General features: G+C 45.6%; 2 protein-coding genes across 6 annotated transcripts; one reads left to right on the top strand and one right to left on the bottom strand.

Moving 5' to 3' along the window:
- Positions 1-66: 66 nt before the first annotated feature.
- On the top strand, positions 67-6,641 carry HNRNPA1 (heterogeneous nuclear ribonucleoprotein A1). 2 transcript variants are annotated; one of them, XM_016165483.2, is made up of 12 exons: positions 67-197; positions 733-849; positions 1,146-1,292; positions 1,433-1,643; positions 1,737-1,829; positions 1,926-2,018; positions 2,322-2,396; positions 2,638-2,796; positions 3,362-3,517; positions 3,713-3,778; positions 4,007-6,270; positions 6,499-6,641. In XM_016165483.2, the coding sequence occupies exons 1-10, from the start codon at positions 183-185 to the stop codon at positions 3,766-3,768; spliced, it is 1,122 nt and encodes a 373-aa protein (XP_016020969.1). In that variant the 5' UTR covers positions 67-182; the 3' UTR covers positions 3,769-3,778; positions 4,007-6,270; positions 6,499-6,641. The 2 variants fall into 2 exon arrangements, with proteins under 2 accessions (XP_016020969.1, XP_016020970.1); XM_016165484.2 differs by lacking the exon at positions 2,638-2,796 and having other exon boundaries at positions 68-197.
- NFE2 (nuclear factor, erythroid 2) lies at positions 4,220-15,823 on the bottom strand. Of its 4 annotated transcripts, XM_016165479.2 has the most exons (4): positions 15,524-15,795; positions 11,511-13,369; positions 11,249-11,418; positions 4,220-10,067 (listed from the first exon to the last, which is right to left on the bottom strand). In XM_016165479.2, exons 2-4 carry the CDS (start codon positions 11,530-11,532, stop codon positions 9,060-9,062), a joined length of 1,200 nt encoding a protein of 399 aa, XP_016020965.1. In that variant the 5' UTR covers positions 11,533-13,369; positions 15,524-15,795; the 3' UTR covers positions 4,220-9,059. The 4 variants fall into 4 exon arrangements, with proteins under 4 accessions (XP_016020965.1, XP_016020968.1, XP_016020964.1 ...); XM_016165482.2 differs by lacking the exon at positions 11,511-13,369 and having other exon boundaries at positions 15,524-15,823; XM_016165478.2 differs by lacking the exon at positions 15,524-15,795 and having other exon boundaries at positions 11,511-15,497.
- Between the last annotated feature and the right edge of the window lie 1,373 nt (positions 15,824-17,196).

The following is a 17,196-nucleotide window of genomic DNA, read 5'->3' as shown; positions in this document are numbered from 1 at the left end:
TTTTAAATGTCCAATCAGAGTAAATAAGAGGCGGAGCCTACCAATGCCGTCAGCGAGGAGGCGGGATAAAAGAGCGAGGCCGAAGGTAGGCTGGCAGATACGTTCGTTAGATCACTCCTTTCTGTCGGTGGACGCCGCAGAGTAAGCATCGTTAAAGTTGCCCCCTCCCCCCAGCAGTCGTCATGTCTAAGTCAGAGGTAAGATGCTCTCTAACTTCATTTTCTTCCTCGCCCCTTCCTGAGTTCGGTAGGATGCAGCCTGGGTTGGCTACTTACGCCAGCCCATTCTGTAGTTCTTCGATCGCTGCCGGGGCCTACCGCTCCCAAAGTTCGGGTCGCCATTTTGTCCTCGTTGCCATGAGGCCGCCGCCCTGCAACCTTTAATTACCATGCCGGGCTCGGTCCTCGCGGCAAAACTCTTAGGCACATTAAGTCGGTTTTTTTACCTTGTGTAAGTGGGTGAGTTTCTTAAAAAGTAGCTGTAATTCCTTATTGGCAATGGACCCCTCCCGCTCAGTCCTTTTGTTGCGCGTGCGTCGGAGAGGAAAAGAACGCATGCGCTCGCGGTTTTTCAGCCCCACCATGCCTCCCCAAAGCCGAGAAGCACGTGGCTTGTAGCGGCTAGAAAAAACTAAATGATAGGTACATTGCCGTCAAGTTTTACTTTCCGTCACTGGAAAGTATTTTGCCCTATGGGTCTACATAATGTTTTTCTCCCTTTTCTATTCTTTAGTCTCCCAAAGAGCCCGAACAGCTGCGGAAGCTCTTCATCGGAGGTTTGAGCTTTGAAACAACCGATGAGAGTCTGAGGAGCCATTTTGAGCAATGGGGAACACTCACAGATTGTGTGGTAAGACTCGAAAGAAACAAAAGAGCAATAGAGCTAGTTAATTTTTTTTGCTGTAGTTCCTGTCTGAATACATGTGAAGGTTGTTGACTAGATTATATTGGAAATAGACAAGAGTATGGCTTCAAATGACTAAAAAGCTCATTCTTACTACATTTATCTTAGAGGGGTAAGAGGAAACTTAAGGACTTTGTATAAAGTAGAGGGCTAGTATAGCATTTCTTGTTAACCTTATTCAGGGTAGAAACGACAATTGCTTTTGGGGGTCTTAATTTGTATTTAATAAATTACTATCGCAGGTGATGAGGGATCCAAACACCAAGCGCTCCCGAGGCTTTGGGTTTGTCACTTATGCCACTGTGGAGGAGGTGGATGCAGCCATGAATGCAAGGCCACATAAAGTGGATGGAAGAGTTGTGGAACCAAAGAGGGCTGTCTCAAGAGAAGTAAGTGATTTTTTTCCCCTATTAATCATTTGGAAGTGTGCCACTAGGTAGACTTTACATCCAAAAATGTTAAATTTTAAATCTTGATTTTTGAGGTGAATTTGTTATTATAAATAATTTAAATGAATTTTTCTTGTTAGGATTCTCAGAGACCTGGTGCCCATTTAACTGTGAAAAAGATTTTTGTTGGCGGTATTAAAGAAGACACTGAAGAACATCATCTAAGAGATTATTTTGAACAATATGGGAAAATCGAAGTGATTGAAATCATGACTGACCGAGGCAGTGGCAAAAAGAGAGGTTTTGCTTTTGTAACCTTTGATGATCATGACTCTGTTGACAAGATTGTCAGTGAGTATCATCAGATGATCGGCATTTGCTAGGGGTTTTGAAATCGGCATTTTCTAAATCCTGACTCTCCTTTTTAACTTCGGGATTTTTTAGTTCAGAAATATCATACTGTGAATGGCCACAACTGTGAAGTAAGGAAAGCCCTATCTAAACAAGAGATGGCTAGTGCTTCATCCAGCCAAAGAGGTGGGTTTGTTGCTTTTTAATTAAACCTTAAAGGTAACTGAACGATTCCAATCTATATGATTTAACTTAAAATTTCTCGAAATTTCTCTTGTCAAGGTCGAAGTGGTTCTGGAAACTTCGGTGGTGGTCGTGGAGGTGGTTTTGGTGGGAATGACAACTTTGGTCGTGGAGGAAACTTCAGTGGTCGAGGTATATGTGGTTATAATTTACTGTTAGTATTATGAATTAATAGTAATATCGTAAGTTAGTTGCCCCAGGTGACTTAACCCTTTTGGCAACTTGTGGCAGCCTGAATTACAAGCTGACATTTCCAGTTACATTTTATCCAAATGTAGTTCTGGTATTTCCGCTAACCAGAAGTTAAGATCTGGTATGGAAATCATTTTTGCAGTGTAAGAACTGCTCCCTGAAGTTCAAACTTAAAAGGCTGTAATTACATGCAATTCATGTTCTTAAAACCTGCTTTAATTTAAAACTCCGTTGTCTTCCCAGGTGGTTTTGGTGGCAGCCGTGGTGGTGGAGGATATGGTGGCAGTGGGGATGGCTATAATGGATTTGGTAATGATGGTAAGTTTTGTGGGGAGTGGTTTTGGTGTTTTTTGTTTTTGTTTGTTTTTGTAGGAATACAAAGGTGAAAAGTTTTCAGCTACCTATAGAATAGGTTAGCAGAGACTAAAAGTAGTGCATGAGAAGCTAAATAAACTCTGATCATAACAGCATGATGTGACCAGGCTGTTACCTGTTGCACTTAAACATATTTTGATTGTTGAATACTTTTGTCTTATTGAGAAGAATTGTATTCTTATAGGTGGTTATGGAGGAGGCGGCCCTGGTTACTCTGGAGGAAGCAGAGGCTATGGAAGTGGTGGACAGGGTTATGGAAACCAGGGCAGTGGCTATGGCGGGAGTGGCAGCTATGACAGCTATAACAACGGAGCAGGCGGAGGCGGCTTTGGCGGTGGTAGTGGTAGGTATCCAGTGATCCAGGTACTTGATGCAGTAGCTAGATTAGCCTTGTAGAATTTGTATCAATGTGGGGATTTAATGCGCTTAAAGCATTATGTGGTGCAGTGCATGGTGTTCTTTTTTAATGGGCTTGCTATGCTACCTCCTCCTAGCTTTAAGCTGGGGCCGCCTCACTCCCAAATAGATGAGTATAAGTGGATAAGGGGCATCTTCAGCTGGTATTAGATTAGCTTTTAGTAGCATTTAGTATCTTAACTTCTTTAGGATCTTAGGCACTTAGTTGATGTATCCAGCATGTGTTTGCAGTGCCCCCAGATGGGTAAAGGCCTTCAAGGCAAAAGAATATACTCTTGTCATGGTGAGTTGGGTAAAATTTTTTTAGATACTGGATCATTTAACTGAGTGCCTTGCCTGGAAAAGATGAAATACAGAGGTAAACATTAGAGCTATCAGAGTTTGGGAGGAAGGCAGGCAGATCATGCGGTCTTTTTTTCATTTTGCACACTAAATAGAATTCAGAGTTATCTTTCACAAGTAACAGTTAAAGGAATTCTTTCCATTCCTAGGAAGCAATTTTGGAGGTGGTGGAAGCTACAATGATTTTGGTAATTACAACAATCAGTCTTCAAATTTTGGACCCATGAAAGGAGGAAACTTTGGAGGCCGAAGCTCTGGCCCCTATGGTGGTGGTGGCCAATACTTTGCAAAACCACGAAACCAAGGTATAGTATGTATGTATTTTATTAGAGGGCCAAGTGTACCTATAACTAGTACTGGTAAAAAAAATACTTAAATGAGTGGTAACTTGTAATCAAATTGAAAATGTCAGTTAAAACACTCTTTAGACTTTATTGATTCAAATACAATACATTACTACTGAAACTCCGGAAGTTTAAAAGAATAAATTTTATTCTTAGGTGGCTATGGTGGTTCCAGCAGCAGCAGTAGCTATGGCAGTGGCAGAAGGTTTTAATTACTGCCAGGTAAGTGAACATCTTTTTGTGTTTTGACTTAATTTTTATAATTGATAACCCAGTAACCCTAATGTAGCTGAGCAGTGCAACATAGTTAACGTTATAACTGCAGTAATATTGTGGATATTAAGTTAATATTCAGATCAGCAAAATTTGTGGGAAACAACTTGCTATTGGATTGTAGCCTTGAGTCTTAATATGTTTAGATTAACAACTTTATTCCATATTGTTCAACAGGAAACAAAGCTTAGCAGGAGAGGAGAGCCAGAGAAGTGACAGGGAAGCTACAGGTTACAACAGATTTGTGAACTCAGCCAAGCACAGTGGTGGCAGGGCCTAGCTGCTACAAAGAAGACATGTTTTAGACAATACTCATGTGTACATGGGCAAAAAAAACTCGAGGACTGTATTTGTGACTAATTGTATAACAGGTTATTTTAGTTTCTGTTCTGTGGAAAGTGTAAAGCATTCCAACAAAGGGTTTTAATGTAGATTTTTTTTTTTGCACCCATGCTGTTGATTGCTAAATGTAATAGTCTGATCATGACGCTGAATAAATGTGTCTTTTTTTAAATGTGCTGTGTAAAGTTAGTCTACTCTGAAGCCATCTTGGTTAATTACCCCAACAGTGTGAAGTTAGATTTCCTTCAGGGTGATGCCAGGTTCCATTTGAAATTTATTTGCAACCTGCTTGGGCACAGAAGCCATTGTCTTCAGAAACCTTGCCTTGGTGTAGTTGAATTGACAGTTACCTTGTTGTGACCTGGAGTTCACCATTAAAAGGGTCACCCAAGCAGAGTCATGGAATTTATTTGGTAATTAATGATTGTTGGCACATCCTATGCAATATATCTAAATTGAATTATGGTACCAGATAAAATTATAGATGGGAATGAAGCTTGTGTATCATCCATTATCATGTGTAATCAATAAACGATTTAATATCCTCTTGAATGGAATGACAACTGTATGGATTTGGGACTGGCAGAGCTTTGGACTTTCCCAACCCACTACCCCTGATATGTTCAATGCTTCTATCACAATTCAAGTTCAAAACTCTGCCAGAGAATAGAAACTAGCTGCTGGCTAATGCCACCCTGTAAATCCACAAATTAGAATTATTTGGGAGACCTCTTTAAATACAAATGAGAATTTAACTCCTGACACAAAAACAGGTTTATATTAAAGGAAAACTGCAGTTTATTTTATTGTGGCTGGGTGGGTCTCCATAGAGGTTTATAGCTTAACCACACTAGTTGCCTAGTTTGGAGATTAAAATTTTGGAGATGTTGAGGAACCATACTTCTTTAAAACTTGCTAACTGCAGTTTTCCTTTAAACATGGCACAAGACCACACAATCGTCCTAAAATGTTAATTGTATAGAAAATGATTTCAAACCTTTAACAGTTAATATCCAATCATTGTTGTTTGTACATAGGTTTTTTGAGCCCTCCTTTTGGTACCCTGAATCTCAGTGCCATTGTACCTATTAGTAGCATAGAGATATGTTTATCACTAGGACTGTGTATTCCATCCCATGGGTGTGTCACTTGGAAGTTTGGGGAGGGGAGGGTGGGAGAAGGGTGGCTGGGAGGTGGAGGTGGGTGGGAAAGCATGGATGATACAGTTCCATGGGTTTGATATTGGCTGAGTTTGCAATGGCAGGTGGAACCTTAACTATTGAGGGAGTTTGCAGATACCTCAGGATTCCTGACAATGCCTTTAAAGATCCAGGAGAGATGTTCAGCTTCTAGGAACTGCTAGCAAGTATAGCGCGAATGGCTTCGAGCTCAGACACTCTACAGCTGAGAGTAGACACTTGTGGTATGTGGAGTACAGATAAGCCAGGGGCAGGCCACGGCACGCTCCATGAAAGCTAGGAGGGAGTGAAGTTTCAGTGACCATCGCAAGGAAGGAGGCAGACAAGAAAGAGTAAGGCACACCTGACTCTTAGGACTAGCAGTCAGAACCAGGAGGAAAGGTTTTTTTGCTATGCTGGTAGTAGGTAAGAACAGATTTTACTTACATCCATATAGTTATCTAAAAGTCCAGTTTTGTTACATTTTCCTTACTATATTGAGCCAAAACTAGTCCAGTTAAGCTGAACTTGGTTTTTCTGGAGATGAATTGTTTTAAATCAACACCCTAATCTTGGTGGCTCCCAATTAATTGAAGGAAGTGAGCACTTAAAATACCTCTATTGTGATATATTTTTGTCCCTTATTTTTGATTTATTTCCTACCTTCCTTTGACCCATTTCCTTAAAACAATGGCTCAAAGTAATGCATTAGAATCTTCCCCAAAGTGGTGGTGGGAGGGTTGGGTGGGTGGACCATTAATGGGGGGTGGGAAGTTAACCTGAAATGGGACTTGGTCTCAGAAAAAGCTACTTCTAAAGATTGTTTGCTTTTCTAGGGAGGAGTCAGCTTCTACAGGCTTCAGGCTTATCAGCTCTTAAAAAAAAAACAGAAACTTATTCATCCAAATTCATGGCTAAAAGGTAAGTTTTATGAAGTAATTGTCAATAAAAGTGCTTTGGTATTGCCAAAGAGAATGGTAGTCTTTCTCAGAAGCCCCCCTGCGCACCCACCCCCCCCAAAAAATCATGATCTGATGTAATAGGGAAGCAGCCAGCAAAAAGTTTTAAAGCAGCTGGAGGCCCAGTAAAGAATGGATGTGATTATCAACTGCTTATATAAACACTTCATAATTTTTTTTTCTTTTACAGGAACATCCTTATGAGAACAACCTTTCTCTGAGCCACAGTACTTCATTTTCACTGCCATGCAGTTTTTATTTAGCTGTTCTGCAGCTTGAATTGATCATTCAATTTTATGAATGAACATTTAAAATAAAATGTTTTTAACTTGATTCTATTTTTCTCTTCTCCCTTTGTGATACTTATGGTACATAACTTCATTCTGTACATTCTTTACCATTTCAAGTTTGAGAATAATATTATTAGATAATATAATAGATAATTGCCTGCCAGATGTCTGGTAAACCAGGAGACTAGCAGAATCAATCTAAAGGAACAAGGTCTTAGGGTTAGGTAGTACTGCATTTTGAAGCTAGCATTTTATATAAATGCTTTAACCACAGGTTGGCACTCAGGTGGATTGTCGGAACTGATCATAATACTAGTATTGCTATATTTTAAGTTTATCCCAGGGGCACCATCATTTACTAAAATCCAAGAGAAACTGGCTCTACAGGAATAAACCTTGATCTAGTTAACTTGGGTTCACTTGAACATAACCTTTTTATAGCAGCCCTGACAAAAGAAAAATTAGAAAAGCTAGAGCCACCACTAAGCTGAGTTTCCAACTGGATCTAGGTTTATATCAGTTGTGAAATTATGGAGGGGCATAGTGGATCTCTAATGAACAAGTATGCATTGGCCAGCTATTCCCAGGCTTCAAAAAACAGCTACAGGGGTAAGAATTATATAGAAGGGGGAGAAAGTTGCTTAAAGGGAGTGAACCTAATAAAATACTTAAGAACTGTAACTTTCAAATGCTTAACATTTTTCCCTACCATCAAATCATCCAGCCTCAATTTTAGCTCAGCAGAAGGCAGTGGGGTGAGGTGTATATGAATCCATAGGTCAGTCATCCCATTGCTACCTAATGAGTAAATCTACATTTGTGACTTGAAGTAGAAGTGGTTGCTCTGTTCATAGTTTGGTGGCTATAAGAATGCTTTTAGAAAAACAACTACATTCAATGTACATAGCTACAAGGCTTCACAGATAAAAAGAAAAACAATTACCCTATTCAAGTTGTACACTGGCCTACATAACCCAGGTCACTACAAAACTTCCACCTTTTGCTTGGGGTAGACATAACCAAATGTATGATGATGGTCTTCCTCACTGCAGTGAATCTCCGTGAGTATAGTGCGTTGTCTCATGTTCACTGTATCTCAAATACCTAGAATAGTATCTAGAGCATATCAGGTGCTCAGTAAATATTTGTTGAACAAGTCTACTTTTCCATCTGAATTATAACTTCTATGAGCATAGAATGAAAAAATGTCTTTTAGGTGGAATTTCATAAGCAATAGGAAGCATTAAGTTGCTTTCATTCACTAAATCTGAGCTAGAGACCATGTTCAGAATATAGGCATAAAGATTCCACATCCCTTTTGATCACTATGCTTTTGTCTCGCAACTGTAGCATCTATCAAAACTTAAAAGTTTCCTATTGGAATGGAGCTAGTGAAGTTCAATAGAAGTGTAAATAGCAAAATATCCCAAATTTGTGTAATTCAGTGACAAGATGGGAGAGACACCCAACTCCAAGGAGATGGTGTGTCAGGTACCTATGACTGGACTTTGATGTGGCATCTGAAAATTGTGCTATTTCAAGAAAAAGATACACAAATAAAAGGCCTTAGATCTTTAAGGATCTAAGAAAGCATAGGGAGGCCCAAAGCAAGAATTGCATTGTGTCTAACATAACCAGGGAGATAGAAAATTTACTGAAATGCATATTGTACTCCACTGTGGAGCAAGATTTATCCAGACCTGGGTGTGAAATCCCCTGAAACTGGCATCCAATCAAATTCATTCTAATCAAGAGCTGCTCACTAGGTCCTCTGTGAGCTCTGGCACATCCGCCCCCAGGCCTAGGGAGTCCAATAGAATGATGCATAGCAGGGAATAGAAAAAGCCCATGGGCATTCTAGGCTTTTCTGTGTTCCAAAGATTGAGAAAGAAGAACCTTAAACTTAAGGGGCCTTACACTAGAGGATCTAGCCAGCTTTGGCAGCAACTCCAACTCTATAAATAGGGGCCCACCAGAGAGAGTGAGGTTCCCTAGATCATTCATGGCCCCTGGCTCTGAAAAGGAAGATGAAAGTGGTAGATCTCCACACTGCTGGAGCCCAAATTTCATGTGTACCACTATTATACAGAGCTGTAGGAGAAAGAAATGAGCTTGGCAGGATTCCCTCCCCACCATCACCAAGCAATGAACACAGAGAGCACAGCCACATCGCCATCCCTGGAGAAGGAAGACACAGTGGAAGACTATTTCTGTAGAGTGCTTTATAAACCAAAGCTCAAACAAGAAGTAGAGATCGGAGACCTGGGAAGCTGAATCACAGGAGATTCCAGCCCTCCCCTCATATATTTGCTTCAAAGCAAGCCTCATTGAACACAGCTTGGACCTTCCAAATGCCAGGTTTCCCACTGTTGTCCCCTTCTGAGCCTCAGGGTTGGGAAGTACCTTTATCAGAAGGGAATGAAGGAACTCTCCATCACCAGCCCCACCCTTTTTGGCCAGCTCAGTCTGCGGCCTCCACCTTGGTCCCCCGGGGCACCAGGAAAATGGCCCCATCAGCAGCCTGTTGCAGTGCATACTCTTCAGGGGAGTAATTGTTGCCAGCTTCATCCCGCAGGTGCTGGAAAATGTCACGGTACAGCTCAGTCAGCTGCTGGCGCATGACCTCCAGGGTCCGGTCTGCCTCCCCTCGGGCCCGGAGAAGCCGCTCCCGCTCACTGCCCAGTCGCTCCAATTCCCGTTCCAGCTGCACGATGGTCTCCAGCTTTCTCTTGCGACAGTTCTGAGCAGCCACCTTGTTCTTGCCCCGCCGTCGAATGTCCCGGACTAGTGCCAGCTGGCTCTCCGTCAGCGGATACCGTGCCAATAGCTCATTAAAGTCATCTACCGGCAAGTTGACAATCTTGTCCGTAGGGAATGGGATCTTCATGGCCAGGGCCCGACGCTCGTCCCTACTTCCTGCCTCTCCCCGTGCAGTGGACTTGGCCCGCACAGGACCCAAGGAGGGCTCTAAGGCTAAAGGGGTCTCTGTTGACGGCAAAGCATAGTTGGGGTGGGCCAAGGAGTTGGGCATAAGAGAATAGGGGTACTCCACCGGGTACATCTCTATGTACTCATTGCGCCGCCGACCAGCTTCTGTGCCCTCTAACTCAAGAGATTCAGCGTCACTATAGTTGAGGGATAATCCTGAGTCAGATTCTGGGTCTTCTTGAGGCTTGGGTGGCCCTGCTGGCAACCCAATGTCCAGAAGGGCTAAGGGGTCTGGAAGGGGTTCACTGAGCAGGCCTGAGAGGGTCAGTGGCTTGGAGACTGGTATGGCCACATTGCCATAGGAGTATGGGGGTTCTTGGACATGAGATGAAGGTACTGGGAGCTCATAAGGTGGTGGAGGAAGGGAGAAGCCAGCATCTGGGTGGATTGAGCAGGGACAATAATTTGGGGGTTGAGGGGGCCCAGGGTATGGGGCTGGTGCTGGGGGCTCAAATGATGGCTCACTTGGAGCATTAAGGCCCTGCAAGAAAAAACATAAAGAGGATTGGATACAGGCTGAGGAAGAGAACCAGCTCTGTCTCAGGACCAACCTGGGTCCTTCTAAAAGACCAAGTGAGATAATAACAAGGGAACGGAATGATGCTAAAAATCATTGAAAGCTTCCTGTAAAGTTGTGATGCAGCTATTCAAAGAAGAAGGCAGCTTAAAGAGGAATGGGGTCACTGAGGTCAGACTTCAGAAAGGACTAACATAACAATTATAGAATCACCTCCTCCTCAGAACAAGTTCTTACTAGGTTAAAGTGGCTCATGCTCCTTTATTTCCTTCAGGAAGAATAGGAGTTTTATTCAAGATGACCCCTCAGAACCCTTACCAGCTGCTGTTATCTAGGGTCCAAGGGGCAAGTTCAGAGCCTGGTCATGCTTTGGGTGCCCAGCAGAGGGAGCTGCTGTGTGGAAGCAGGGCTTAGGGCAGATCCTGAGGGCCCCGTCTTGGCAGCAGAAAAAGGGGGCAGGCACAGCTAGGGAGTTAAGGGGCACCTTGGGGAGCCCTCACAAGCTTTACCCTCTACTTTACAGTTCCTATGTCCCCGCCCAGGTGCAGAGAGGAGAGAATATGCTAGAAACAGGGCCTCCAACCCACGTTGGGGAGCCACTCTGCTCTAACCCAGCTGGGGACAAAGGCATCATTGTTAGGCCAACAGACACCCCTTTGTCCAACTAGCAGGAGAGGACCCCGGCATAGTCTGACCACCCCCCTTCCTCAGGCCCCTGAACTAGTGCTCAACTACCTGAGGGAAAGGGGCCCAGCAGCTGAGGGTAGGGGGGAAGGAAATGAAGGAAGAAGATGGGCAGGATTGGAGGAGAGAGAGGTCAGAAGGGAAAAGGTGAAAAAGGGAAGGCAGGGCAGGAGGTGGAGTAGAGAGATGTGAGCAGAGTGGCTGCTGAGAGAGTTTACACCACCAAGCAGATCCTTCCTCCCTTCCCCGCCGCTCCTATCCCCTGCTCTTCCACACCCTCTTTCCCCTTAATGTTCTCCTCTTCAATCCAGATCTCCCTCCAACTCTAGCCCTTTCTTTTCCAGTGCCTGGAACATTTCCAACTTGAGACTCTGAGCCCTCCTTGCTCCTGCCCCCTACCTCAGACTGTTAGACTCCCTACTTCTCAGCTCTTCCCTTCCCCTGCCCCCACTCCCACTCACCTGCAACTCAGTGATGGACATGATCTCTTGCCAAGTCAGTTCCATCTCGCCCAGCTCTGGAGTGGGCAACTGTGTCACCCTGTTCCTGCTCTGCTGAGGAGGACACGGGGGCATCCTACTGGGCCAGGGCCTGGTCCAGGGTCCCCCAAAGCCCAAATGGCCCCAGCAACCTGTGTCAAAGGAGAAATGGAGGTTAGGGCTGCTCTTGCTAGGGGTTAGCAATTTTGTCCTGCTTCCATGAAGAGGCCCCTTCCAACCTCACCTGAGAGAAGAAGAGATCTCATCCCCTCCCACTCATGTTGGACTCATCAACCAACTTCTTAAGCTAGAAAGGTTTCCTCTGCAGTGCTATGTCCACTTCACCTGCCGCGGCTATAGTTAGCTCCTTTGGGAACACAGTAGACCTTTACCTTGTTTTCAGACAAGATGCCTTCTCTTTCCCCTACTTCTTTTTCCCCAAAACTATATCACTGGCTGGGGCAGAAGTCACATCTTCTGGCGGGGGGGAGGTTCTCCCCGCATTTTTGGGGGCAACATCAGTGATCACTCTGCTTTCCTCTTCTGTTTTCAGTTTTAGGATCTTAGCCTTTTCTTCCCAAGATGAGAATGTGTGCTTGGGCATCCCAAGGACTGTGTTGTGGAAAGAATCAAGCAGACAGCTCCTCCCCTTCTCTGAGATATGGCCCAGGCCTGGTGGCTGATAGCAGCCTTGCCCTCTTCTTCTATCCTGGCCCTGGGCTCCCCTGCCTGGGCCAGATAAGAGGTTTATCAGCAGCAGGCAGCAAAGGAGGAATGGTCTCTGGAGACACTGGACCTCTGCCTCGTGTCCCCGCAGGGTCATCTTGGCCAAACCCCATCCTACACAGCTAAGGATGTTTCCTCCTCAAAGGTAATGTAACAACTGTAACAAAGACTTATTAAGCTTGTCAAGAACTGTGCTGCACCAGTTTTACAAACGTTAGTTTATGAGGTTCATTTTTACAAAGATCCTGTAAGGTCCATTCAGAAATTGAGACCCAAGCTGGTAAATAGCAGAGTCAGGCCTAGAACCTCTATTGGCTTATATACAGCCTTCCAGGCACCTTCTCATCCATACTCCAAGCCTTTATTGGTGGTCTACATTATCAGTTCTTTCTGTGGAATCTCAATCTCTAGTCTCTTCTGGGAAATATCTCTTTAGAGTCTTGACCATATATTCTTCTTCAGACCCTTTTCTTTTGATCTGGACTCCAGCTGAAGGTTTGCCACAAAGCAGCAGTGTGATGTTGGGCAAGTCATTACACTTCTTTGAGCCTCTGTTTCCTCATTTGTAAAACCAGGGATTTGGACAAGTTGAACTCGGAGGTCCCTTTCTGCTCAGACAGCTTAACTTTCTCTGTAAAACCTCACTCCTGCCTTCATCTTCTCCTCTCTGTCAGCCTCTCTCCTCATCCTATCTCCCTGTACTCTGACACCCTTCTTTCCCTACACCTTTTCTCCCTGGTTTATGCAAGAAAGTTCGAGTAGATTTGGCAAGGACCTCCTGATCTCAGGGCCAGACACTATACCCCACTCCTGCCATGCAAGGAAAGGCAGACAGGCTAGGGGTGAGGAAAACTTATAGAAAAACAGAGATTAATACCGAATGACCTCAAATTGCATGACTTTAGATCACCACAAGGATGGCCTAACCTGGCTATTTAACACGGAGTCTATTCTTTGACTTAGCACAAAATTAATGATAATTGCAAATTATCCTTTTGAACGAGGATCTCCCCTAGGCTCTGCTCCTACCCTCTTGTTCTAGTGCCATCCCCAGAGCTGAGAGTTGGTGTAGGCACAGGCTCTTGGCCAATGGGCAGAGTGGGTGGGGTGTTTATGTCTGTCCAGGATGCCATTTCAACACCGGAACCCCACCCTCCCCCACCTAGGTTCTGGAGGAAATTGCCCAAAGGCAAAGTGAATGGAGAAGGGGTTTAGGGGGCAGGGGCAATGACTCTTGCCTCACAGTCCTTCACACACACACACTTACCCCCACCCTCTGTCTCTGGTATCTTCCTGGATCTGACTCTTAGGTGTAATACAAAGATCCTGCCCTAGGAGGCAGGATACCATGTTCTCTGGTGTTTCAGGTGCATGACCCTGGGCAAATAAATCATTTTACATTCAGTCTCTTCCATTTAATGGAGACAGGACTAAAGAACCTCCTTGTGAGAGACAGTAGATTGTGTCTAGTTCAGGCAGTCACAAACTTTATTGTGCACCACATTCACCCAGGATACTTATATAAACACAGAATCCTGAACATTATCCCAGACCTACTGAATTGAATGAATAGATGCAGGCACAAAGCAACCAGCATTTTAACAAGTGCCAGAGGCCCACTCCACCTTGAGAAATACTGGACTAGTCCAACCATATAAATTCATATGAAAAAAACACAATGACAGAAAGGAGCCCAGCAAGTGATCTCCAGGCTTCTCCTAGGTTCGAACACTTGACCCAGTCAAGCCTGGGTTCTTGGCTGCCCCAGTCTCCGAGACTAGATATCAGCCTCTTCTCATAAAGACCAGAAGCTCAACCTCCCCCTCACTGTAGGACAGGGAAATGAGAATCCAGAATGGGAGCAGAGGGGAGGCAAGAGATCGAAGAATGGGGAGTTGAAAAGGACCTCTGGATCAGCTCCAACCAGCTTTTGAATACACTGGCAACTTTGCACCAGGCCAAAGGGGAGGAGTATATTTTTCCCTTGACACTCAGGGATGGGTCAATGGTCTATATACCATGCATAGGCCCCTCTGGGGTCTTAGGAGCCTACCTTTCTGAGGACTGGCAGCCAGTAGTACAGATTAGGGAGGAGGGCATAGTCCGAATTTGATCAAAAAGAACATCACAGAGGATGCAGAAACTAGAGATACTGAGAAAGTATAACAGGCCTCCCTGCGTCCCTTTTCTTTTATAATAATCAGTTCCCACTTTCTGGTTTAGGCCACACTTTGAGGTCACACAGCCATCTTACTCCCCATCATTGTACATCAGGTAGGACTGGAGCCACCTCTATAATCCACCTTCTTTGCTTTCATCCTGATGGTCCTGCTCAAAAAGAGCTTATCACAATCCCTGAGTACTCACAGAATAACATGGGGCTTTATGCATAAGGATACAGGATGAGGACCATTTGGGGAGGGATGCTGGGGACAGGAAGGCATTTGGCCTCAACTACTATCCTAGGGCTCTAACCACCTCGATGAAGGGGGAGGGTGCATGCCCCTGGGACCCCTGTTCTGAGGCTTATTACACAACTCCACCTTCCTAGGTGTCAACGGAGGCAATGAAAGGATAGTGAGAGATCAGTGAAACCTGGGCGTAGAGTGGCAGTGGCAGTTTGTCAACCTATTTAGAAAGATTTGGAAGAATCCCCAAAGAGGAAGAGAAACACAGAGGTGAGAGAAACAAAGGGAATGGAGGAAAGTGAGGGAGAGAGAGATTCATTTGATCAAAGTGAGATTCAACCTCCTGGGTGCGTACATAACTCAAACAGGTATATGGGAACAAGGGAAAGAGGGACAAGTTTCTGCCTTTCTGTTACTCGGTTCCCTAAACCCCAAACTCTAGTCCTTTGGGGGCCAATGACTAGAAAGTTCCAGCCCCCATCCCTCTTTTCTTCCACTGCTTTCCAGCCCCAACCCTCCACACTGCCAAGATCTCTAGTTGGAAGGAACTACACTAGAGATGGGATGCCTTCCCCTCCCTTCTGGTTCTAGCTGATCTCTACTGCCCAGAGAAGAGAAGGGGCAAAGGGAGGCAAGAACTCAGCTAGCTACACCTACCCTCACCATCCCATCCTGCTGCAACAATACTTCTCAGTGATCCAGACATCCAGTGTCTCCAATTCCTCAGCTTCTCTGAACCTTCCCAGCTGGCTGGACAGGGCAGGCAGCATGATGGAATGGAGAGGAGAAATGGTAGTACTATATACCTAAGAGTCTACCGGCTTCCCCAGAGCAGGCAGCCTGCTGAAAGGTTACTCAGAGTCACTCCCCATGCCCTCAGGGAACCGCTGTCCGATCCCCACCCACAACCTTTCACTCTCAAGACTCCCAGAGCTCTTCAGAAGCCAACATCTTCTCCCAGAAGAGTTCCCAAAGATGTCAAATTCCTAAACCAGGGGCAGCCCGGGAAGGTCTGAGATCTCCCAGGAACATGTGGAAAGTTGGATATTTTCTCCCTCTGCCTCCTCCACCTCCCCAGCTTGGATCCCACTGGAATCTCCCTTCCACCCCACCCCTCAGGCACCTGTGGCAGGGTCCAAGCAGGGTGTGGAGAGAGATGAGGCTCCGGGTGCTGTCTGTGAGGAGGCCGGGCCTGGGCTGACGCCTCCTGAGTGAGGATCCCTGCTACCTCTGAGAACCAGGGAAGGCCATGCCCCGCCCCCAGGCCATGGCTGATGGCTGAGTGTGGAAGTTCAGGCTGAGCACTAAGACCTCTGGGGCGGTGCACTATCCTCCTCTCTGAAGCTCTCCGCCTGAGATCTCCGTCCTTCCTCCAACCCTCCCCTTTCTCCGTGGCCCTCCTCTCCTCCTGCCCCTTCTGGCCAAGAGAGGAAACTTGAGCCCGGTGTGGTTTCTGCCCACACCCCGCCCCCACCCTGCTCCCGGCCAGCCAGCGGGGGCACACATGGCTCCAAGCCTCTCCCAGCCCTCCTTTATAGCCCAGGAGTCCAGTCGGGTCTATGTTTCTCCCATGCAGATGATGAATTCCAAAGCAATGGTCCACTCCAAAGTGACCTCTAAACTTTATACAAGCTGTAACCTCCTTCCCCCTGCCCTCTTGACTCTCTTAGGAACAGGGAAACTGAGTCATAATGAGGTGGTGAAGGGCAGCTGAAGAAAAAGACCAGGTGTCTAGTGCCCCAGCTATGTAGGTAGGTGGACATTTAGGGCACTGCTTTTACTTAAGGAAAGCCTGGGTTCTGGGAAAGGGGTAAAGGAGATATTTTGGGGAGGAGGGGCAGCCGGCTGCTTTGATGTGTCCTTTCACCTGTAGCCTTCTCCCCTCCCCCTGCGGCCTCAGATGTCCTAGGACAAAGGCCTCTTTCTTGGCCAGGTTTGTTGTCAGTGCGTGAGGGGAGTTAGGGGGGCGACCAGCAAGGACATTGTTCACCTCCCTTAAAGGGGACCCCAGGTGCCCTCTGTCCTCATTTCTTCCAGGCAAGGCATCTCAGCCGCATGGCAGCCATGTACCCTGGACGGGCCAGGACATATGTGTGGAATAACAGGTCTATCCCCCAGCATCACAGCAGCTCTGTGTCAGGCCAGAGAAGTACCCCCAGATGTCGTTCGTTCATCCCTCCAACACACAACCCAAGTCCCAGGCCAAACAGATCTCTCTCAAGACTAAAAAAAAAAAAAGAATCTTGCTTCCTCCTAGCTTGTCGTGCCTTTTAGCACTAAGGAAAGTCCCTCCTATGTCTAGCTTCGGTCCTTACAGCTGCAGTTTACACTTCTCTATTTTTAATTCTTACAGTGTTCAAGTTAAATTGGAAACAGTTAAAGACTGAGGAGGCAGATGCCGCCCCAAGGCAGCATTCTCTGATAGGATTCAGCCAGCATTCTCTGATAGAATTGAAAATATTCTGTCCCAGTTGATAAAGAATAGCTGCTGGGGGTCCGCCAAGTGTTCCCCACCATGGCACCAATACATCAGCCACCCCAGTTCTCTCTCAGGATCCCCCACAACCCAGCAACACAACTAAGCAACTCAAGAGGCAATGTAATACCACCTCTTTACCACCTCCCCGCAGCCCGTGTGTGTATGGGTTCGATCAACGCCCATGCCAAACCCATGCTTAAATGTTTTGAATTTCATCCCTATCCCAGGAGATTATGATTCTACATGCGTGATCTATGTAAACAAGAGGTGACCCATGACTTTATTGCATGTTACATATGGATTCAGAATCTCTTGAT

The sequence above is a fragment of the Rousettus aegyptiacus genome, unplaced genomic scaffold, assembly GCF_014176215.1.
Source record: "Rousettus aegyptiacus isolate mRouAeg1 unplaced genomic scaffold, mRouAeg1.p scaffold_m13_p_2, whole genome shotgun sequence".
Classification (NCBI taxonomy): domain Eukaryota; kingdom Metazoa; phylum Chordata; class Mammalia; order Chiroptera; family Pteropodidae; genus Rousettus; species Rousettus aegyptiacus.
The sequence above is the reverse complement of the archived record's forward strand: the minus strand, read 5'-3'. Positions and strand labels throughout refer to the sequence as shown.